The 23666-nt window shown below is 36.9% G+C and overlaps 1 protein-coding gene and 1 long non-coding RNA gene across 18 annotated transcripts in view; one reads left to right on the top strand and one right to left on the bottom strand.

Annotated features, from left to right (window-relative positions):
• The window catches only part of SPEF2 (sperm flagellar 2), a 171160-nt gene that overhangs the window by 53415 nt on the left and 94079 nt on the right, over positions 1–23666 (top strand). For all 15 annotated transcript variants that reach the window (XR_007410382.1, XM_049109377.1, XM_049109375.1 and 12 more), the window contains 4 exons: positions 16067–16286; positions 17754–17908; positions 19344–19419; positions 20775–20836. Coding sequence is in view for 14 of the 15 variants with exons in the window: in XM_049109377.1 (XP_048965334.1) it covers positions 16067–16286; positions 17754–17908; positions 19344–19419; positions 20775–20836 (513 nt within the window). In the remaining variant the exon portion in view is untranslated. The remainder of the gene's footprint in view (positions 1–16066; positions 16287–17753; positions 17909–19343; positions 19420–20774; positions 20837–23666) is intronic.
• Positions 3744–23666, bottom strand: part of LOC112652659 (uncharacterized) — a 94282-nt gene continuing 74359 nt past the window's right edge. The window contains exons 7-10 of one of the 3 annotated variants that reach the window (XR_004815056.2): positions 12342–12475; positions 10969–11019; positions 8134–8570; positions 3744–4011 (exon numbers count right to left, since the gene is read on the bottom strand). This is a non-coding gene — a long non-coding RNA (uncharacterized LOC112652659). Of the gene's footprint in view, positions 8571–10968; positions 11020–12341; positions 12476–23666 lie in introns of all 3 variants that reach the window. The other 2 variants (XR_004815058.2, XR_007410383.1) reach the window with 2 other exon arrangements.

The following is a 23666-nucleotide window of genomic DNA, read 5'->3' as shown; positions in this document are numbered from 1 at the left end:
ACTAATATGGAATAATGGGAGACAATGCAACATAATACATGGTGTTTCTTTAACATTAATTTTGTAACATTATGTCATTTCATCCCTATTAATAAAAATGGACATTCTATGTTTGCATCTTCCCTTGGTTTAATTTTTACTTATATACTAATTTTTAATTGCCTCACCTATTCATAATCTATTATCTGTAACTCACAGTAATAGTAGAAGAGTGGTCTGAAAAAATAAAACATAATACATTGTTAGGGCTGATAGTTTTCAGAATTTTAAAAATTTATCTTGATTTGTTCATTAGCATTTTCTTTGTATGAGCTGTCTACCTTTGCTACAAAAACCCTTGCATAAAGATGTTTCTTTAGTAATCTGTTTACATAGTGTGCAGTTACATATAGTTTTTAGAGACATCTGGAAAAGGAGAAGTTCTGAGTTTTAGGAGTAGCATAGGTTAAAAAAAAACTTTGTTCAGAGATTTTAAAATGTAGTAGGTGCCATTGTGTTTAAAAGAGCTGCTGATAAGCCTTCGGGGGTCAGGTAGACCAAGGTGAGACCTTGGGCAGCCTGGGAGAGGTTCAGTTCATTTTGTTGTCATGAAACTTATCTAAGATAATACATTTAATAATGTTAAATACATCATCAAGTGTACTGCATATTGGATGCAAATAATGCATATTAATTTCTTCCCTCACCACCCTGCTCTTCCCACCACATTTCATCTGTGAAAAGAAAGAAAGATGTAAAATTAAGAGCTATCAGATGGAAGTTCTGAGCAGATAAGCGTCAGTGGATAGAAGAATGAGGTCCATTATATTACTGAATGAGTTTTAGAAAGGTAGTAAGTGCAATGTGAAAAAAAGAGAAGGAAGAATGATTTGACCTAATTTGCTGATATTTAGCAAATATACAATAAAATGTTAGTTGAAAGGATGCATGAATGAGTGAATGACAATGAACAGGGCAAAGTGTGAAATAACACTAATATGGAAATATTACAAAAGATTTGTGGGTGTGCCTGAGTGGCTCAGTTGGTTAAGCATCTGACTTTTGATCTCAGCTTGGATCTTGATCTTGGGGTTGTGGGTTCAAGCCTGACATTAAGCTCTATGCTGGGCTTGGAGCCTACTTAAAATAAAAAAATAAAAACAATTGAAAAAAAGAGATAAAGTTTTTATAAAATTATAAGTCAGCTTATGTGAAATTAAGTGGCCATCCTTGCAATTGTATCACTAAAAGAATTTACTGGGACTTTACAGGATATATATGCATATTTATTTTGTATGCTTGTGGAATATAGTAGATCTAGTGTGTCAACCTAAAATATACTACAAAATAAGTGCTTTGACATTATTAAAATATGTGAAGGTATTTTTTTTCTGTGGTAAATTAAAAGACATTCAACTTAGCAGATTTTTCTTATTTATAGAGTATTTATTTCTAAGTTCTTTCTTAAACAGCTCTATCTACCCTATTCTTATTGCTTTCATAAATCAGGAGACCTGGTAGTCTACAGCTTAACAAAGATTTGCCTTTCTAACTTTTTTCTTGTTTGGGAAATCATTACCACAGGAACATGCTTGTCTTACCCACATCCTGAAGCAGCTGGTATGTTTCTTTTGCAGGAAATTATAAGCTTTTGTTAGGAGTATGTGAACATCTATTATTTTGTTTATAGCCTTTGCTGTTTTCCTAGAAATGAAAATTGCCCTAGGATTTCTGATATATGTTTATATGCTATGTTCCTTTTGACTACATGATAGAAAATAGACCATATATGTTAGATGTGGACGTTGTCTACATTATTGCTAAAATCACTCAGGATTTTAAATCCTTCAAGTAAATGCATAACTTAGAAATTAATCTTCAAAATAATGATACCCAGACCCACTGTCCTTTGAGCCCACACTTTTAAAGCTTTGTCAGTATAAACTATGATGCTTAAAAGGGCATAAAAACAAGTCTTGCTCATGTACAGATCATATATAGATGCCAAAATTTGGCCCTCATTGCTTAACATCATTTCCTAAATCATTTCTCAAATCGTCACACTCTTTTTATAAGCCGGGTACACGAGAGAGGTCTAGTTCAGGAATGGTACGACCAGGGACATCTTTTATCTCTTCCAGAAAGGAAACACGAATAGCGTTATGGAGCAGCCAGGACATCACCGTTACAGAATAACCATGAGCTATTCAGTAAAGAGTGGGGAGGAGTTCTGAAATCCCAGTGGACCATGGGCAGCATGCTAAACCAGGAGCCCAACTGCTCTAGAGCAACAGCTGCTCCAGCACAGCCCCCACCCAGCAGCCAGTGGATCTCAACTCTGCAGTAGACTCCCCTTGGTAAATCACAGACTTCCCCAACTGCAGGTCCTTTTCACGATTCTTACTGACAAATTACCCAGAATTCCACAACATTTGATTTTTATGTAAGCTGCTTATTAGCAATTACCTACTGAGTGAGTTTGAGAGTTACTAAAATTTGATATTCCTAAACTAAAATTTGGCCATACTTTCTTGAAGACACAGATTTTTCTAAGTCTCTGCCACAAAACACTTGGGAGTTTGTGAAGATCTGCTGTGCATGCCCACAAACAAGTTGTATTTGGAATTCCCAATTTGGAGGCAGGATGTTTCATGTTCACCCTAAGTTGGTCATGGTTTTAATCGCTATTTTTGTTTTTAATGAAAACTTGCTGTTTAAGTTCATGATCAGTTGAGGTTGCTGTGGTTGCTGGGTTAACCCTACAGTCTGTGTTGTAAGGCACATGTTTATCAACAACACTTTGCACTTTGGCTTATGATTTTCCACTACTAGACTTTAAAGATGCATTTGTATATGTCATGGTTTAACACTTATACACTGCAACAAATGTATACACACCAATCCTCAAATTTGTTTACACAATGGCACATTATCAGGTCTTTTTCTCCTAGAGAATAATAATGTGAGACTCAATGGACCATGGGGTTGTTTCTCTTCCTACATAAGTCTCATCTGATTTGTTTGACCCAAAGGCTCCCGACACTATCTTGCTCTTACTCATTAACTCCAGGCTTCGATATTGATCCAGTGGCTTTTCTAGATTCAGCTTCTGACAGCAGACTCTTCAGCTTTGCTCCCGCCTTTTCCCTGGCTGGCTTCCCAGTGAATGACCCAGTCTTCACAGTGTATTACTTAATCAGTTCCCATATGGACAGAATTTTAACCTGAAGCCTGTATCACTCAAGTGACATCACTGGGTAACTGACCCAATCAAGTATACTGATTAATTTTAGTAGATGAGTGGGAATAGATCATTATTATTATTTATTTATTTAAAAAATATGTGTTGTATCAGCTCTGGCTGCCATAAGAAAATACTGTAGACTGGGTAACTTAAATAACAGGAATTTATTTCTCACAGTTCCAGAAAGCCCAAGTTCAAGATGCCAGCTGATTTAGTTCATTGGTGAGGACTCTCTTCCTGACTTGCTGATGGCTACCTTGCTGTGTCCTTACATAAACACAGAGAGAGAACTCTGGTCTTCTCCTTAACAGGACACCAATCCCATCATGGGAGCTCACCCTCATAAACTCTTCTAAACCTAATTACCTCCCCAAAGCTCGCCTCCAAATACCATCACAGTGGGGTTAAGGCCTCAACATATTAATTTTGGAGGGACACAGCTCATTTTGTAACATATATGTCTATTCAGGACACACAAAATGTTTCAAAGTACAAACTTGCCAATCAAGTATAAGAACTCTTAATATCAAATGAAATTATTTTATTGCTTTTTATCCCCTGTTGAGAAAGAAGTCTTAACACCTTGTTTTTTGACTATGAAGATATGTTTGTATCTTTTGTTTCCATACATTCAGGAATGTAGCTGCCTTTTAAGTAGGTAGGGTAAGCAGTTGCTTTCATGTTCTTAGTTGAGATGTTCTGTTAGTCATTCTGCTTTGAAATTTCTGCCTGCCATTGGACTTAATGCCCCACATTATCACTCTTTTGGATTAAGACTTCAGAAGTATCTGTTAAAATACAAACACTTCCCAAGATAAGTAACAAGAATAATGATCAACATCCAAATAGCTAAGAAAGAAGTTTGGGACTGAAAGGAATATTCTCACTACCATTCTAGTTTAGTTTATATGTCATGCATTTCATGGTTTCAGTTTCTTCTCCTTTTTTGCTTGGAGTTTTGCCTCCAACCCCCTAGATTTCTCCCAAAATAGTAAGGCTAACTGGCTGGATTTTTCAAACTAAACTTCATTATGTGGCTGTGTCTTGTTGAAGTCACCAGTATGCCCTAAAATAGGGCATATTCATGTAGTCATCCATAGTGGTACTAACTTACAGAACAGAGTGTCAATGTATTGGTTTCCAAAAGGAGCCATAATTGCTCTAGACCTGTGGTTGCCAAGAAATACGACCATCTTCTAACTCCTGTGGATCAAGGGTTTCAGAGGGCTGGAATAGGTCTGGCAGAAGTCTGGGACTTCTGTCTGTGAGGTGAAGGAATGGAAGGAGACCTTAGGTCATAGGAAGGGTATTTCACTCCAAATTACTATACTTAGGTGACAACCTAAATTTGTTAGAGAACCATGCTAGGAATGGTATCAAGTTCAAGGCATTAGACCAGAATTAAAAAAATGGTTTACAAAGCCAAATGATTGATACTCAGATAGAATGAGGGGTGAGAAGGATATAGCCAAGGAAGAAGAGTTTTAGATGGGTGACATGAATAAAACTAGAGTGAATGTCTACCATCCATTATTTGCTCTTGATCGCATAGATTAGGGAGAAGCCAGTCCTTTCCTAGGCTTCCTCTCATCTGGGGTGAGGCAAGACAAAGGATGGGTAGGGCCTCCCTTGGCTTTCAACCACTGATTTTCTGGTTCATCCTATACTTTCTATGCCAACTACAGGAGCCAGCTTCAGCCAGCTTCTATGCATCAAGTCCAGCTTATCTTCAATCAGTTACTCATACTGCCCACCTAATATCATAGAACAGCCTTTGAAGATCTGAACTCTAAAATTATGTCTTGTCAGCTAAATATAACAAGAGCACATAGGATTTTGTTTTGTTCTGTTTTTTTGTTTTTTGTTTTTTGTTTTTTTTAGATTTTAGGGATCCCTGGGTGGCTCAGCAGTTTGGTGCCTGCCTTCAGCCCAGGGCGTGATCCTGGAGTCCCGGGATTGAGTCCCACATCGGGCTCCCTGCATGGAGCCTGCTTCTCCCTCTGCCTGTGTCTCTGCCTCTCTCTCTCTCTCTCTCACGAATAAATAAATAAAATCTTATTTATTTATTTATTTATTTATTTATTTATTTATTTATTTATTTGACATACACAAACACACACACACACACACACAGAGGCAGAGACACAGACAGAGGGAGAAGAGGCTCCCCACAGGGAACCTGATGTAGGATTCAATCCCAGGACTCCAGGATCATGCCCTGAACCAAAAGCTCAACTGCTGAGCCACCCAGGCGTCCCAGAACCCATGGGATTGTTAATCTCAAGAAACTTGAATGGATCTAAGAAAGTGTGAGTTTTGGTGTGGGGTGGGTATATTGGGCTGAGAACCAAAACCCTACCACCTGGGAGACTCTCCCACCCCACTCTTCTTACCTAGTACCTCAGACCTGTCAGTCATATTCTTTGATACACTGGACTTACAGTAGTGTTATCATACACTACTTTCATACATTGGGTAGTCACCTCCAAGCTTTTTTGGGGCCTATACCTCTTTAAGGTATCAACCTTAGCAGTGAAGCAAAGAAAATAGAATGCAGGAGTCATTACTATGAGATAGAGTATTCCCTGTGGAAAAATTCTGCGTGAATTTTTCAGTGTTAAGTAGACCAAATCATAGTGTCTACACACTTTGTGATATTAGAGAAATTTCAACAAGTCTGTCTGACTATCCCTAGCTGGACAATGGCAGCAGATAGGTGAATTCAGATTTAGAAGCTTCTGGAAAAGTTACTTGAGCAGCAAGACCACAGAAGTTAGTATAGAAGTGATATTGAGGGAGACTACCACCTCCCTGATAAATAGAATGCGGTTTGAGCAACTAAGGAATGAAATTTACTTTTTTTTATTTTTTTATTTTTTTATTTTTTTATAAGAACAGCCACCACACCAGAACTGTTTGGTGGCCCTGGCATAGGAAGGGCTCTGATATAAAGTCCAGTATGATGCTGTCCCAAGGGCATTTGGAGTCAGGAGAAATGTAAGCTTTAGAGTCTCAACTTGTTTTAGCTCCAGGTATTTGTGCTTTGGAAAACATTGGGCTAGACACACAGTTGCTGTAATTCCCAGTGTGCCATGTTTAATGCCTTGGAAGGTCTTTGGCCGCTTGCCAGAGCAGAGAATGGAGCCAGGAGTAGAAACCTGTCTTTTTTTAAAGATTTTATTTACTCATTCATGAGAGAGAGACAGAGAGAGAGAGAGGCAGAGACACAGGCAGAGGGAGAAGCAGGCTCCATGTCGGGAGCCCGATGTGGGACTCGATCCTGCGACTCCAAGATCATGCCCTGAGCCGAAGGCAGATGCTTAACCACTGAGCCACCCAGGCATCCCAGAACCTGCCATTTGGGTCAAATAAGCTACTCTCCCACTAGTACCCTCAGTGAATCACTGTGAACATGTCTGAAATGAAAATGCTAAGTAAGTAGAAGCCCTTGCATATTGTTTGTATCCAATTCGTCACTGAATTTCAATAACTTACTGAAATGTAAGTTTTTAGGACAGAGGATCTCTCAGAGTGGCTTAGTCTCAGTTACCCCTACTAATCAGACCTATAAGTCAAAGTGATCAGCCCCATGATTCTGGCTGCCTAATACATAAGTGATCAAGTGGCTCAAAGTTTTAGGAAAAGAAGCCTGCCCCTGTTTGCAAGTGCTGAGCATTCTGAACTTCTGGATTTGTTACCAGCTAGAGTGAGTGGGCCGCAGAGTGAAGTGAGAGGTTTCCTCAAGTGTGGGCCTATAAGCTTTGATAGAGATGAGCATCACATGCTACATGGTTGACATTGACAAACTTGAATTTCCCTCTAAAAATAAGTCCATGATTGATGGCCTCTGTTGCCCTAGGTCTTCTTTTGGGCAAGGTTAGAATTAAACATGTCTGTTTCCATAACAGTAGATCGGGGCGGATTGGGGAAGGCTACTGCTGGGACAGAAATGATCAGATTTCTGAGTGAAAACCATTATTTGATTAAGACCAGTTCAGATTTCCTGATGAATTGGAATTAACCATGAGACTGATAGACAGGCACTGCTGATTCCTGATCCTGCTTCTGACCAACACAGTCTTCAGCTCAGCATGGCAGGGGAAGTAGAGTTAACCTCTTCCTTCCCCTCATTACCATGAGTCACATTTGTATTTCCTGGTGGTAGAGAATGGTGTGGCCCAGTCTGAACACTCTAGCACGGAGGGGTGTGGAGGTATGCCTTCTCTCTGGAGGTGCATCTCCGCTGCCACTGTCAGTGTGAACTGCACATCCCCACCTCCCTGGCTTCTCTGGAATCTGAAGGCCAGACTGTTTGGCCAGAAGGTATGGTCAGGAAGCCTTTAATACTCAGACCTGACTGGAGGTCAGGTGACTCAGAAAGGCTGCCAGGCTCACTCAGTAGGGCCAGTTCATCTTTTCAACTTGTCCTGAGACCTTTAATCTGGGTCCCTACATAGAATCCATTCCATGACAACTCCTGGACGAGAAGTCAGAATTGAGATGCACATCAGCCAACTGCTATGTCCTCTCTTCCTCCTTGTCAAAGGCAGTATAAGGCAGTATCAGTCCTTTCCATTGGCCCCTGGCTATCAAACAAGTACCATACAGTGGCCAAGAAACACTCTAGGGCTACCAGGTTACATGAGCTGAACTCCCTATCAGACAATTCATCCAATTACCCTTTCTGTTTCTCATGAGAATTCTGGCCAGTTGTCAGGAATTTTTAAATCTAAATTGCAGATCTTGGCAGTTCTTCCAGATTCCTTCAAGATTTAGGGGTGATTGGAAGACAAGAGGGCTCAGGAAAGGGAGACAAAGAACACAGCTTCTGAAAGCTACCAAGTTTTATCCTAGTTCTTCTCTGTGGAGTATGGCTTTTTTCTGAGTGCTAGATTTCCCAAGCACAATACCTGGAATATGGCCACTTGACTTTCCGCGTTGTCACAGTAGTAAATGTGCTTCCCTAATGTCAGATCCCTTCTGGTAGGAGACAGGAGAGATCCAGACCAGAGGTCAGCCAGGAGAGCTGGTGCCAGGGCTTGAATTCTTAGAGCTGGAACCAAGACGGTCAGGATAATTTAGCTGAAAACAGGACGAGGCAGGGGTGGGCTCAAGCCAAGTCCTTTGAATACACCATTGATCAAAGCTGAGATTGGGTGAAAACCAGACTAGAAAATGAAAACAAAGGCAGGGCCTGGAAGCAAGGCAGAGCTGAAACCCAATAGGACTCACATTAAAGGCCTGGAAACAAAGTAAGGAAGCCCTGGTCAATTGCCACAAAAAGAGCTGGAATGCCTGCCACTTACTTTTTGTTATCTGCCAGTCAGAGGTACATGGTTAGGTGAACCTAGTTTCGCAGACACAAGGAAAATAGCCAGTTAGGAGTATGAAATTAACCAGGTCACAGGCAGCTTGTCACAGAGCAGCTCTTACCTTACATACAGGCTGCTCTTACCTGCTCAGGACTCTGAGAAACCTCTGGCAGAGCTTCTTACCAAGTTCCAAATTTATAAATTTATTTAAATTTACTGCATTTTCACTGAGATGCTGTGTTATACCATTAAAAAAAAAAGATGGCTTGATTTAATAGAGAAACTCCCTCAAAGTCATGCTGCCAACCATTACTTCTAGAAATGGTTCCAGGATTAGCTCATTTCATACATGGTGTATGGATTCTTGTTAACTTCTGTGAGGATGATATTTTCTGATCTTGTTCCTAGATTCTGGGTTGAATTGTGTCTAAATCATCTTTGTACTTAATCAAAATTACTAAAATGTAATATCCATGTATCCACTCATTTATTCAGTTCATGTATGTTTAGCCTATACTACTGATTGCTTGATTCATTAATTCACCCAATAAATATTGACTATCTACTATGTGCCAGCACTGTTCTAAGTATCGGGGATATGAAGTTGATTAAGATAGGGATTTTTCCCTGCTGCTCACAGTTTAGTGGAGATGAGGGTAAAAAAAAAAAAAAATTCCAGAGTATGATGTTAAGTGTGGATAAGCATTGGGAGGTTATGAGGACATAGTGGAAGGGGTGAGTTTTAGTGAGTTGTATAGTATAAGCAAAGTCATATTTCAGGTATCACAGACTATCATCACTTCCTCACTTCTTGCAGAGTGATGTGCAAGAGAAAGCCAGCCATAATAGTTGCAAGATTAAGGCAATTCAAATGTCGGTATGATGGACTTGTGTTGCATCAGCTGTACTCTGAAAGGTGCATAGCCTCTTTTATGGAGCTGCTACTTGTGGTGTTTCTTAAAGATAGTTTTTTAGAAGCTTCTATCTTAAGTCCTTTGACCATACTGTACCAAAATAATCTGTCAGTTGTTGGGTTCTATTTTATATAGGTTCAAAGATTGCATTTCAAAAAAACCCAAGGAAACCAGCAGGTGTCAAAAACACTGTGAGTATTGTATTCCCTAAGAAGTTCTTTCTCTCTCTTAAGAGAAAAGGCATCTGTCTTGGGTTTTGTTTTCGTTTTTTTTTTTTTTTTTTTTGGAGGCATCAGTAATTGAATTATAAGACAGGTAGAGCCTACCAACCTGAGACTATCTGGGGTACTTCAGGCCATGCAGATGTTGGTGAGTTCTAACAATCTATGAGATCAAACTGGTCAATTATGTGTGCTTTCAGACTAGTACCCCACTCTACAAAAGCCATATTTGGATGTCATTACTAAATATCACTGATATGATCCAATGTTTGTTGAATGTTGTGTTGGTGGCACTCAGATTTTATGGACGGTGATGAATATCTCCCAAGGCCAAGATCCTGGCTATCCAAGTTGATCAAAGTAAACTGTGTCTGCCCCCTCTTTAAAAGAGTAGATGAGGAAGCTTTATTCCTAACTTGGATATTTGGAAGTGGCAGGAAATGAGAATGAATTATATTGGCTTGAGTCCAAGGGTAATCATGTACACAGAAGTAAACAATTTGTTGAGAAAACTATGCAGCTCCACTGGCAGCATCATTTAACCACTTGGATAATGTGGCAATTAGAGAGGGCATCTAAATAATTGAACACATGGATGATCTCAGGCTTGCCCTTGAAGTGTGCACTTCAGCCTACATTCAAGGACACTGTCTCCAAGCAGATGCTATCTGTAAATGCTCATGTTGTTTTTAGCCATGGTTAATAACAGGGGGATGAAGGATAATAATACACCAAAGCATAGGAAACAAAAAGGATATGATAGACTGGAAGTAACCAGAATCAGAAGTCTAGGTAACCATGAGGTACCTACAACATGATATAGAGAACCATGTGAATGTGAGTGGGGATCCAGACTGGAAAGTAGTGTGTTATGTCCATGCAATTTATGAAGATAGGAAGAATAGATGGATACTATGGTCCCAGGAATTCAGAATTCAGTTTCTGGAAAGATCAATGAAGATCAATTAATGAAAACAGTGAGGGTAAATAGGTTATGACTTTCAACCAAGGGCAGAGGCTGTTTATACTATTGTAATTTCATGGTCTCTGTATGTCAGTAGACAAGAATTCACAGAGACAGGGCCCATAGATGTTGTTGGATCTTGAGTCTTGTACCTTCTCAAGTATGCATACTGATGGTATTTATGCAAGGATAATAAAAATATTAAGTTAAAGACATCTTAATAATTATTTTACATATATGGCAGTTTCTATTAGTCAAGTGCTAGTGTCATGGAGCACATCTACACAGAAAAAGTGTCCCATGAAAGCAATAATTTGAACCAAGTGGTACTTACCTAGTATTGCCCACTCTAGGCATCAGAGTCTTGAAACTAGTAATCAGGTATCTGTTTATAACAATACTTGAAGGATTAAGTATTGTACATTTTATTATATAATTTTTGTCTAATAAAATTTTATTATATGATTAATGTAATTATATATAACAAACCATGTAAATAAAATAGGGATCTGGTAAAATAAAAATCTAGTTTGTCTTCACTAATGAATGAAAAAACTCTTTAGCTTAACTAGTAATCTTCATTCTGCTCTGACTTTTCCTTTTTCCAGTTCTTCTGACCTCTTTTTCACTCATCATGTTCTTGTTCTAACCTGAGATGATTACTTTGACTTACCCTTTTATTTTTGGTCTTTACATAGAAATTTTATCGACTGTATTTTTAAGATGATCTGCAAAATATGTTCCACCAAATCCTTAATCCCCTTATCTCCACAGGTTGGGCTTCAGTCCTTTTCCTAACCTAAGCAATCAAAGAAAATGTTCTCTGCATGGTCAACATTCTATCTCATTGTGTTTGGCCACTGTTCTATACCTCATTCAGTGATGGAACAGGGCTTTGTTCTAATCCCTTTGTGAGGAAGATGCCTCTCTGATGGGGGTGCAAGCTGCATGTGATTTCTCCTGTTGCCAGCCCTCCTATGTGACACTATTATGTGCCTCCAACAGTGGCCTGAGAACGTTTTTAGTTGAACATTTAAAGTACATGGTCACATAGGCTCCTCACACAAGCATTTCATTCAATCTTCACAGCAACCCTATGAGATAGATCTTATTATCACACGAAAGATAAGGGAATCACCCGAGTACAAAACAAGCAAGTAGTAGAACTACTGTAGGAAGTTAGGTCATCTGATTTCAGTCCTAGGCTGGTTCCTTTATAACAGATTAAATGACTGCACCACAAAAATCATTAGAACATTGGAAACTTTTCACTTAAAATCGGCCTTGGACTTAAAACTTTTTTTTCTTAAAATAACAATTTCTCTGGTTTGTTTTTTAATTTGGTTCATTTCTAATTGGTCATGTTACATAAAATAATTATCATTTGTCTAATTTAGAAGTATAAATGATTCCAATGAATGAAAGCAGAAGCAAGCAATAGATTCTAATGCAATCAGTGATGATGGAAAGCAATTCAGTATTTAGCTAATTATGAACAATGCATATAATTATTATGCACAGAATTGTTAGAAGAACTGAAGACATTAAAACAAAATAAATTTTACAAAAAAAAGACAGTTTGTATACAAGTGGCAATCAGATAAAATTATATTTATGTAGTAGTAAATTCCACCAATTTTAAAGGAAAACCAATTATGAATAATTTGGGGGATTTTTGTTTATTTGTTTCAAAAAGCATTTCCTTACCTCAGAATGTTGTTGTATCAGAAATTCTGTCAGTAAGCCAGGCAAGTCTTCTATAGCACTCATCAAATCTGTCAGCTTATATTCTGAGCAAACATTTTTTTTTTGTCAGATATTGGATGGATATGAAACGAATACTGATAAAAAGAAATGTAACAACATAGATGTGTATTTATTAATGTACCTAACATAACAGAGCATACATAAAAACATGCATACACTTATATATGACCTAGCATGTGTGAATATTTATGCTATGTCATATAGAATATATTAATATAAATATAACAAATATTAAGATATAAATCCTGACGTATAGTCAGAACAAAGACATATATCTTCCTCTCAAATAAAAAATGTCGTAAGACAATTCAGATTAGCAGAAGTTGAAAAATTGGTCAGTGTTTCGTGAAGAAATATAATGAACTGTCTTTTGTTTTTGTTTTCATGAAGGCATATGTTTTTGAGGAAGCTCAGTTTCTCCCCCAGTGGCTACTGCTCCTGTTTTTCCATCCCAATTATTTGGACTAAGAAGATTAAGTTAAGGTGGTTGGGGGCAAGTTGACCGGGGGCAAGGGACATAATAAAAAAGTACTAATAAAATGGATCATCTTTAATAAGGATTGGGGAAGACTTACACATGATTTTTTAAAAAGCCAATAAGCTGATATATCTTGAATTCATAATGTTCTGCACCACTGAAACAATACATTAGAGCATTTTGAAGTTGAATAAATAGGTTGCATGTACTAATTCCAAATAATCTTTAAATTTAAATTTAGTTACCCAACATTTAGTACATCATTATTCTCAGATTAGAGTTCAGTATATTTCCAAGTAATCTTCAAATATATCATAAATGACATATATTGTTACTCGTTTCTGGTAGATTGTGAATGGAATATTTATATAATGAAATTGTTACCTACTTATGTTACTAAATTTTTTATATTCACCAAAGATAATTTTTTAAGATCTTTAAGTGACTTCAGAAAAATACTATCAGACCTAATTTTGCAGTGATTTATGTGTAAATTAAACTCTAATTCTTATGTTTTTATATCTTTAATTATTTTTATTTTTTATTATTATTATGGTGATGTTACAGCAACTTTGGGCACGTTAGAAAATAAAATAATGTGCTAATTTACTCTCCCACTGATATTGAATGAGAAGTATGACTAATCTTTTTTGTGTTAAGCAAAATATGATGCATCACTGCTTTATTTGGATATCTTTATTTCTGTGAATTTGAACCTTGCTTCAAAAACTTGTTGACCATTTTATTCTATTTTGGGTACTGACTGTTCATATTCTTTGTGCCTTTCTGTTGGGATATTTTTCTTTTTCATATTATTGCTTACAGCTTTTTATAAACTAAGACTCTTAACCCTTTGTCAAACATGATGTGTTTACAGACACTTTCCTTTTGTTCTTTATTTTAAAATTGTGTGTATGTAAGTATGTTTATGTGGGGGGAGTGTAGAATATTTTATTTTTATATAATCAGATTTATCAGCCTTTTATTTTATGGTTTTCATGGAACATATAAATGTTCATCCAGATTTTGGTGCCCTCATTATTTCTTGGTTCCAAAATCTATTTTCATGAAAAATATAAGGATATCCAACTTTGTTATTTTCACATATAAGGGCATAAATTATTCTAATACCGATTGTGAAATAATCTCCTTCTCTGCAGCTGTGAAATATAAACCTTATTATGTACTACATTTCTACATATACTTAGCCTTATTTATAGAATTTATATTTTTGTGCACTGATGAAATTTGTATCTTTCTGAAACTCATTTTTTTCATTATTCATTTTATTTATCTATTTTAAAGATTTAAAAAAAATTTTTTTATGAGACAGAGAGAGAGAGAGTGGACAAGCAGGGGGACCTGTAGAGGGAGAGGGAAAAGCAGGCTCTCTGCTGAGCATGGAGTCCAAGGTGAGGCTTGATCCCAGGCCCCAGAGTTCACCACCGAGCCGAAGGCAGATGCTTAACTGACTGAGCCACCTAGATGCCCCTCTTTTTAAAATTTAAATTCAGTTAGCCAACATACAGTACCTCATTAGTTTAAGATATAGAGTTCAGCTACTCATTGTTGCATATAATACCCAGTGCTCGTCACACCACGTGCCTTCCATAATGCCCATCATCCAGCTACCCTAACCCCTCCCACCTCCCCTCCATAACCTTGTTTGTTTCCTATAGTTAAGTCTCTCCTGGTTTGTCTCCCTCTCTGATTCCTATGATCATCTGTGCTATTTCTTATATTCCACACATGAGTGAAGCCATATCATTGTCTTTCTCTCCTTGACTTATTTCACTCAGCATAATACTCTCCAGTTCCATCCATACCAATGTAAATGGTAGGTATTATGCTGAGCAAAATAAGTCAATCAGAGAAAGACAATTATCATGATTTCATTCATGTAGAAATTAGGAAACAAAACAGAAAAGCACAGAGAAAAGAAGGGAAAAATAAAATAAGACATAATAAGAAATTGGACAAAATATAAGAGACTCTTAACCATAGGAAGCAAGGGTTGCTGGAGGGGAGAGGGATGGGAGGATAGGGTAACAGAGTAATGGGCATTATGGAGGGCATGTGATGTGATGAGCACTGGGTGTTATATACAACTGAAGAATCTCTGAGCTCTACCTCTGGAAACCTAATGATGCACTATATGTTAATTAACTGAATGTAAATAAAATAAGAAAATTTTTAACGTTTTTGTAGATATCCTTAAAATCTCTTGTTTCTTTCATAGTGTGTTACAAAATTGATACTTGCTTTCCTCACCTTTGTTCAGAATTAGTAGCAATTTCCTTATTGTGTTTAGTCTGGACAAGTTCTAGAAATATATAAAAAGTATCTTGATAGTTGTGCTCTCTACACATTTCCATTTTTATGAGTTCCTCCCTCATTTATTTATTTAAAATTATTTTTTCCTATTTTAACACTGTTTCCCTTTTTAAAATTTTAGATCTGGCATTGTATGGGGCTATGACTTTTCCTCTGAGTACAGATTGATCCCATACCATATTTTTAATAAATCTATTGTTTTAATGTTCTTTTTTGGACATTTTTAATTTTAATTTCTTCTTTAATCCCAGAATTATTTTAAAAGAATGCTTTTAATTTTTAAATGTTTATATTTCTCATATATTTCTAAAATCAGTTTCTAGTTTTATTTCAGAGATTGTGGTCTGTAGTTTGTTTTTAAACCTATAGTTATTTGATCATTTCAGCAAGAAACTCAAAGTAACTGGGAGTCAAACAATAGATTTAGAGCACACCATATTGGGCATGAATGTTCTCCTTTATTTTTCTTATAACAAAATATTTTAAAATCAGTTTAGTATTTGCATAAGATAGCAGATAACTATTATTCTCTTTTATCTGTTTACTGAGGGTAGCTTCAATTTAAGTATCTTAATGCTCAACCTGAGTTACAGTTTGTCTCAATAAACTCAATATGCTTACTTTCATAAACTGTTAAGGATTTTTGAGTTTTTCATTTTTATTTTTACATAAGAAGCTCATTTTTTTTGTTCTCTACTATGAACATATTATTTATGTTATTACTTATGTAATATAATTATTTAAAGTATTACTTTTGTTTGCTATAATTTGTTTATTTTCAATATTAAAATTTTGTATATGCCTAAATTACATTTTTAAGGATGTTCTGGTTTGTTTCATTGTTATGTTGCAGAATATGGTTGGAGAGTGGGCTTTACCAGAAGAAATGGTTGATAATTTACCACCCTCCAACAATACCATATTGGGTCATGTGATTCACAGATTAATTGAAAAATCTCATCCTCCTCAAGTCAAATCAACAGTACTAGAATTACCTTCATTTGCTATTAAAGGGTGCTTAGTTGGAAAAACATTTAGTGGAAAAACTACTGCTCTAAAGGCTCTACAAAAAGGTAGAATTTCTTTTTTTTTTCACTTATTGGATTCTAGTTACATTGACTGTAGCAAATGACTATGTCTGTGGGCAACATACATAATCTGCTGATATATTGGGAATCTCTCATCATCAAAAATTTTATAATAGAGTGATCATATAATTACTTGTCCAAGGCAGACAATTTGAGGATTTTAGAGTCATAAACTGGCAAACCTGGATATATGGATATGTTATATAATGCTGGTGCATAGCCTTGAGAAATAACAAGTTGTCAACTTTGACTCATATATTTTATTTACCTACTAATGAAGGGGAAATTAATAATTTATAACAAATACAAAAGAAATGCACTTAAAATTATAAACATTTTATTTCTTCACATTTGTTGAGTTCTGTCTTTTTAGTGAACCTTTGGCTTTTTCTTTTGAAGCTCATTCTGTTAGAAGATTTCCTTCTGTTTAATTAGTTTTTATTCAATTACACTTATTTTTTGCTGTTTTCACTGGAAAAACTCACCATTTGTAGAGACTAGTCCATCTAAAACTATTCTGAGACAGACAAGGGTATATTATATTGAGATTTTAAAGGACCTCCTTAAAAAGTTTGACAAAGGCACATTGAGATGCCACTTCACACCCACTGGGATGGGTATAATAAAAAGAAAAGGAAAATAACAAGTGTTGGTGAGGAAGTGTTGTTGGAACCCTTATATATTGCTGGTGGAAATGTGAAATGGTGTTGCCACTATAGAAAGTGGTTGAAAGTTCCTCAGTAAATTAAAGAATTACCATATGACCCCAACAATTCCACTATGGGATATGTACCCCAAAGGAGCGAAAACAGGTGTTCAAAATATTGTGTAGGAATAGTCATAGCAGCACATTCATAGCAGCACTATTAATAATAGTCAAAAGGTATGGGGGGGGAATCCATATGCTTGTCACCTGATGAATGGATAACAAAAGTGGTGTATCTATACAATGAAATATTACTTAGCCATGAAAAAAGAGTGAAATACTCTTAGCTGCTACAACACGGATGAACCTTGAAAACATGAAGCTAAATGAAAAAAAGGAGACACTAAAGGCCACATATTATATTACTTCATTGATGTAAAATGTCCAGAATAGACAAATCCATAGAAACAGAAGACAAATTAGTGGTTGCAGGATCAGGGATAGAGAGATAAGGAGTGACTGCCTAATGGGTACAGGGTTTCCTTTTTGGATGATGAAAATGTTTTAGAACAAGATAGTGGTGATGGTTGGACAAAATAAATGACCTAAGTACCACTGAGGTGTATCTAAAATGGTTAGATTTATTTTATGTGAATTTTACCACAATAAAAAAAATAAGCAGCTTCATCCAAAAGACAGTTTTAGGAGACCCTAGAGACAGTGTTATTGGATGGGGCTGTCACAGAAGGATAATTATGTCAGTTTCCTAAATGACAAGTTATTAATAGAATTCTTTTGCCCTTTAGACTTTCCTATTCAGGTACTTTCTATTGACACTCTTGTCCAAGAAGCAATCAAAGCATTCCATGACAATGAAAAAATCAGTGAGGCTCTACCAATTGAGAAAGAAGCTGAAGAAAAGTCTCTACCAGTTCTGCAAGAGAAGAACAAAGAAAGCCAGGCAAGTGTGATTTTAGTTTTCTTTTATGCTCCTCCTATTCTAGAGATTGGAAACCGTATGGAATCTAAGAGATCTTCTAGACCAGAGGTTAGCAAAGTTTTCTGGAAAAGCCCAGAGAGAAAAGATTTTACATTTTGTGAACCAAGAGGCAAAATCAAGGTTATTATGTGGGCATTTATATAATGAGAGAGGAAATTCCTCCCTGCCACCCCCTCAACACACTGTTTGCCTAGTTGGTCATCCAGGGTTATTGGCCCACTTTGTGTCCAGCTACCATCAGCTGGAGACACTCCTGAAGAAAGAGCCACAGGCTGATAAGACTGGTAAGGGGTGAAGGGGCTGAATTGCAAGGAATTGGAGGAGGGTAGGGTATGGGTGTTGGGGTGGGGGGAGTTCACCAAGTCACCAGCTCCTAGAGTGATATTTCACCACTGAGACCCTGGCAGTGGCCAATAGCAGAGTATCCATTGCATAGTTAAAGACCAGTGCTGAGGCGGATGCTAGATCAGAGCAGAGAAGGGGCAGAGGGGGATGCCAGGCTTAGTCCCCTGGCTCACGATGCTATTCTGCAGAAGGATGCCCAGGGAACACATATAAAACAGTTGGCTGGCTGAATTTGATCTGTGAGGAGATGTCAATTCGAAGGGCGGTGGAAAAGGGGGAGGTCTTTCTGTGGTTCTTACCTGTATTGCGTTCCCATTAGTATCACATCTTGCTACATTACTGCAGAAAATATGAAAATGTGGCCCCACCTTGAGAGTCCTAACATGGTCCAGCACCCTCATTTTAAAGGGAAGACAATAGAGGTCCTAAGTGTGAATTGGTTTGCTTGGAGGCAGAAGGCTTGTTGATGAGTGTTGTGGGTGGAAACCCAGATTCTAAATCCAACATTCCTTCCCCTACCTTATGTTGTCTCTGCAACTGAAGAAATTAGCAGAGAATCTAATCTGGATCATTTGCATGGGCTGCAAGATAAATACCATTTAACTACGAATTATGAAAATAACCGGGAGAAGTGCGGGCTGCCTCTTATTCTGTTTTCTAATCAATTGTATGATAGATAATGGACATGATTTTTCTTTATTCCTTTGTGGCTATGGCTGACACCTCTAGGATTGTTCTTTCTAAAATGGCTTTCTACAAACTCTACCTTTCTCAGGTTTTGCTGTATTTTCAAAATAGCAGTTGCTGTATTTTACATAGAATTGAAGGGCATTTGAAAGAGTACATCATAGGTTACTGTGTGTTTCTGTAAGAATAATCATCAAATTTTTCTTGTTTTCAGAAATCATTCAGTTCTTCTTATTATCAATGTTATAGATGAAAGAGCATAAACCTTACTTATAGAAATAAAATTTTAAATGTTATTAAAATATAACAGTGTTAAAATTTATGTGTGTGTGTGTGTGTGTGTGTATGTGTTTTCTTCCCAAAGGATCTACAGAATGCATTTTCACCTCATCCAGTTTCAGAAGAAGCGTTACCAGAAACAGAAGATAAAACTATACTTAGTAAGTGAGATATCAAAAAAAATCATCCGTTATTTACGTTAGATAGATGGACAGATAAATAGTGAGTACACATGTATGTGAGCACAAACTTGCTTTCAGGGAAAGGAAGGGGAGTTTCACATAGTTGTCTCCCTGGTCACTTAACAGAGGAAGTAAGACAAACACAAGAGTCCCTAACCTGTGTCTACAACTAGGGATAAGAGATGAATATTAATGAAGGAACCTTTTTATACCCCTTCAAGTAGTTGCTCAGTTTTGTTGGATTTATGGTAACAGGAGAATCCTCCCTCTTCCTGGCTTTGCAGGGAGACAGTATTTTGTATTTTATTGTTTCTTCTGGCCTATGCAGATCCCCATGAGTGGTACTGTTGCGGCCCCCTGCGTACTGCCCTGTATTGTTCACTGTGCTGAGGGAGGCTGTAGGGCCTGGCCTCTTGCACCCACCTGAAGAGTGGTTCTCTAGATAAAGTTAAGTTTATTTCCAGCTGTGGGCAAGGCAAATAAATAGAAACAAGCTTTCAAACCCGATGAAAAGTTATCTCACTTGGGATCTGGGTTGGTTCTAGTCTTTCAGACGCTAAAAAGAAACATTGAAGGAAAACAATGTTAAGTCCTAAATATCTTTTCTGACTAGGCTGGTGAAGGCTTGCCATGTTTAATAGTTTCCTCACATTCTAGCATAAAGTTCAGATCCTCCTATGACAACGTCATTATCACCATCACCCCTGAATGGTGTGGTGAGCATGCAGCTCTCCTAGAGCAGCTGAGTTTCCTATATTTTAAAAGGTATAACCTGTCCATTATTTCAGTTATGTGTTTCATACAAGATAATTTTAATGGACTTTTAAACTATTACAAGTATTGTATGATGTATTACAAAACTCCAGTTAATTATAAATGGACTCTGAAAACTTGTGTTTTATTCTATAGATTTTAACTAACAACCTTCGGGCTTCTAGAGTTTTCTACTTTTACCCATATTTACTACCTATAACTTGATAATTCAGGAAAATAAAAATTAATGAATTAACATTTTAACAAAGTTTCTTGAGAAATTTGGCTAGTTTTATGAAAAGAAAACCTAAGCTATATTAATGTTCTTCTAATGATATTATGGGTGAGTCTTCATGGAAAGAAGGAAGTGGAAAATGCCTGGCCACATGATGGCCAGGATTTTCATGTGGTGGAAGGAAGGTGATGCCATTCTGCGGTGACCCTGTTACTGCCTCCTCTGAGCATCTCGGGCATGGCTGGAACCGATAGCCCATCTGCCCAAACCATAGATGATCAAATACTAACATGATTGTTAGTGGTAGATACCAGAATTTTTTTCTTACCACTTTTCCTGTTGCTAGGTACTGATACAAATAAAACTCCAAAAGCTGAAGAAGTCAAATCAAGTGATAGTTTCTCTGAAGTAAGTACATGGTCTAATTTTGGCTACTAGTATATGGAAATATGTTATGATTCATAGTTTCTTGGTATTTCTTCAAATGAAATGAAATAGCAGTGTGCTTCTCTTTGGTTTAAAGTAAATATGATGATGGTGCACTAGGGGAGGGTGTTTAGTCGGTTTTACGTGCCTGAGTCTTGATCTCAGGATCGTAAGTTCAAGCCCCATGTTGGGCTCCATACTGTGCATGGAGCCTACTTACGGTAAATATGATGGTAACATATTAGCTGAATCTGAGTTACTTAATTTTCTTTATATTCTTTATCTCTAAAGTGGTGGAAATTGTTACTCAGTTTTGCCAGATAAGAAGGTAAATATGTGCTTTTTAAAAATGTTAGTCTTATGTCAAATTTATATTTATGTATTTTTATCTACTGCTTAATTTATTACTTTCATTTCTTGTCCTACTCTCTTTACCTTTAAATAATTTTTTCCCAAGAATTTCTCCTTATACTTAGTGGTGACTCTACAGAATTTTGATTAATCCCTGCAAGAAATATTTGTAAGTCACTGACTATTACTTCTAATGGAAGCTGGTATTTCCTTGTGTAGCATTGCTTTTCTGTATATGGAGACATCTTTTTGTCATCGAATAGAATGTCCAGATTAATCAAGTGAGATTTTATTTGCTTTACTTTTATTACATTTAATTACTTTTATTATGCATTTCACCTTGGGAAATAGTTTTATTTTTTCTTTATTTTTATTTGGTGTGGGGCAGGGGCAGAGAGAGAAAGAGAATCTTTTTTTTTTTTTCAACTAATGTCTTTAAAAATTTTTTTTTACTTAAGTTAAATTAACATATATTGTATTATTAGTTTCAGAGGTAGAATTTAGTGATTCATCAGTTGCATACAGAACTCAGTGCTAATTACTTCAAGTGCCATCCTTAACGCCCATCACCCAGTTACCCCATCCCTCCACCTCTAGCGACCCTCAGTTTGTTTCCTATAGTTAAGAATCTCTTATGGTTTGCCTTCCTCTCTGTTTTCATCTTATTTTATTTTTCCTTCCCTTCCCCTATGTTCATCTGTTTTGTTTCTTAAATTTCACATATGAGTGAAATCATATGGTATTTGTCTTTCCTTGACTGACTTATTTCGTTCAGCATAATACCCTCTAGTTCCATCTGTGTCATTGCAAATGACAACACGTCATTTCTTTGATGGCTGAGTAGTATTCTATTGTGTGTGTGTGTGTGTGTGTATCACATCTATTTTATCCAGTCCCACCAAGGTATAAGATGGTTCCCCTTGGGAGAAAGAGAATCCTAAGCAGGCTCCACGCTAGCACAGAGCTCAACTTGGGGCTCAATCTCACAATCCTGAGATCACGACCTGAGCTGAAATCAAGAGTCAGATGCTTAACTGATTGAGCCACCCAGGCACCTCTAGAAAATAGTTTTAGATTTCTAATATTTTAGATTTCTAATATTTTAGATTTCAGAATTATTTAAAGACAGAAAAAGTTTTGGAAGGATATACACCAAAATATAAATATGACAGCCAGTGGGGAGATAAATGGGCTTAGAAGTGATAAAGGAGAATTTACAATTTTTACTTCATATATTTGAAATATAAATTAGCAGAAAGGCTAAGTGTATTTTTTATATTTGCCTTTGTTGAGTTATAAATCCTCCAAATTCTATATTTAATTCAAAGGGCATACTTTTTTTTGTATGCCATTGTAATTATTTGGGATATATCAGTGAAAAGAAAAGATGGGATTCCTGGACCTTAAGGAATCTATACTCTAATAGAGATAGATAACAAACCATACACACAGTAAATGAATTATATGATCCATTAGATAGTAATGAAACCAGGAAGAAAGAAAATGTAGAGAGGAGTAAGGGATAAGAAGCACAGGCCAAGACTAAGGATATGGGAAAAGAGGGAGGGTTACTATATGAAATAGAGTAGGCTTCCTTGAGAAAGTGAGGTTTTACCAGATTGAAAGAAGATTGAGAGAACTTGCCAAGTGCATGTGGTGTAGCATTTCAGGAAGTAAGAATAGCTGTCTGGTAGCAATGAGGCAGGAAGGTGCCTGGCCAGCAAGGTGGGATAATAGTAAGCCCTGAGGTTAGAGAGATGAGCAGGAAGGGAGAAAAATCAAGTCAGCCTTATAGGCATGATTAGGACATTCAGTGTAAACCAGGAAACTTTACAGGGTTTTGAGTAGAGATCTAATATCATTTGACTTATAAAATACTCACTGGATGGGGATCCCTGGGTGGCTCAGTGGTTTAGCACCTGCTTCGGCCCAGGACGTGATCCTGGAGTCCCTGGAGTCATGGATCAAGTTCCATGTCAGGTTCCCTGCATGGAGCCTGCTTCTCCCTCTGCCTGTGTCTCTGCATCTCTCTCTCTCTCTCTCTCTCTCTCTCTCTCTCATGAATAAGTAAATAAAATCTTTTTAAAAAAATAAAATACTCACTAGAGGCCGATTTAAGAATAAAATCTAGGGAATTTCCTGATGATAGAGCAGCTTTATTGGACTAGCCCTACTACAGATAATGCTATAAATGCTGGACAAGATAGAAAAGAGAATGATTTGAAGGTCAAAAGCAGACAGTAAAAAGCAAAGGCGGCAGACAAGCAGCATAAACCAGTCAGACAGAAATTGTATGGAATTGGATCATTGAATGAAGGGAACTTCCAGAGACAAGTCACGTCTTCATAGCATAAGAATGACTAGAACTCAAGCAGAATCTTGAATAGTTTCAATTTAAGGTATTAGCAAATGAAGGTTGGGGATGTCAGAGTAGCTAGAAATTGAGAGGAAGATCTTGGAA

This window comes from Canis lupus, chromosome 4 (assembly GCF_003254725.2).
Source record: "Canis lupus dingo isolate Sandy chromosome 4, ASM325472v2, whole genome shotgun sequence".
NCBI lineage: Eukaryota > Metazoa > Chordata > Mammalia > Carnivora > Canidae > Canis > Canis lupus.
Note: the sequence above shows the minus strand (reverse complement) of the source record. Positions and strands in the feature narration are given on the sequence as shown.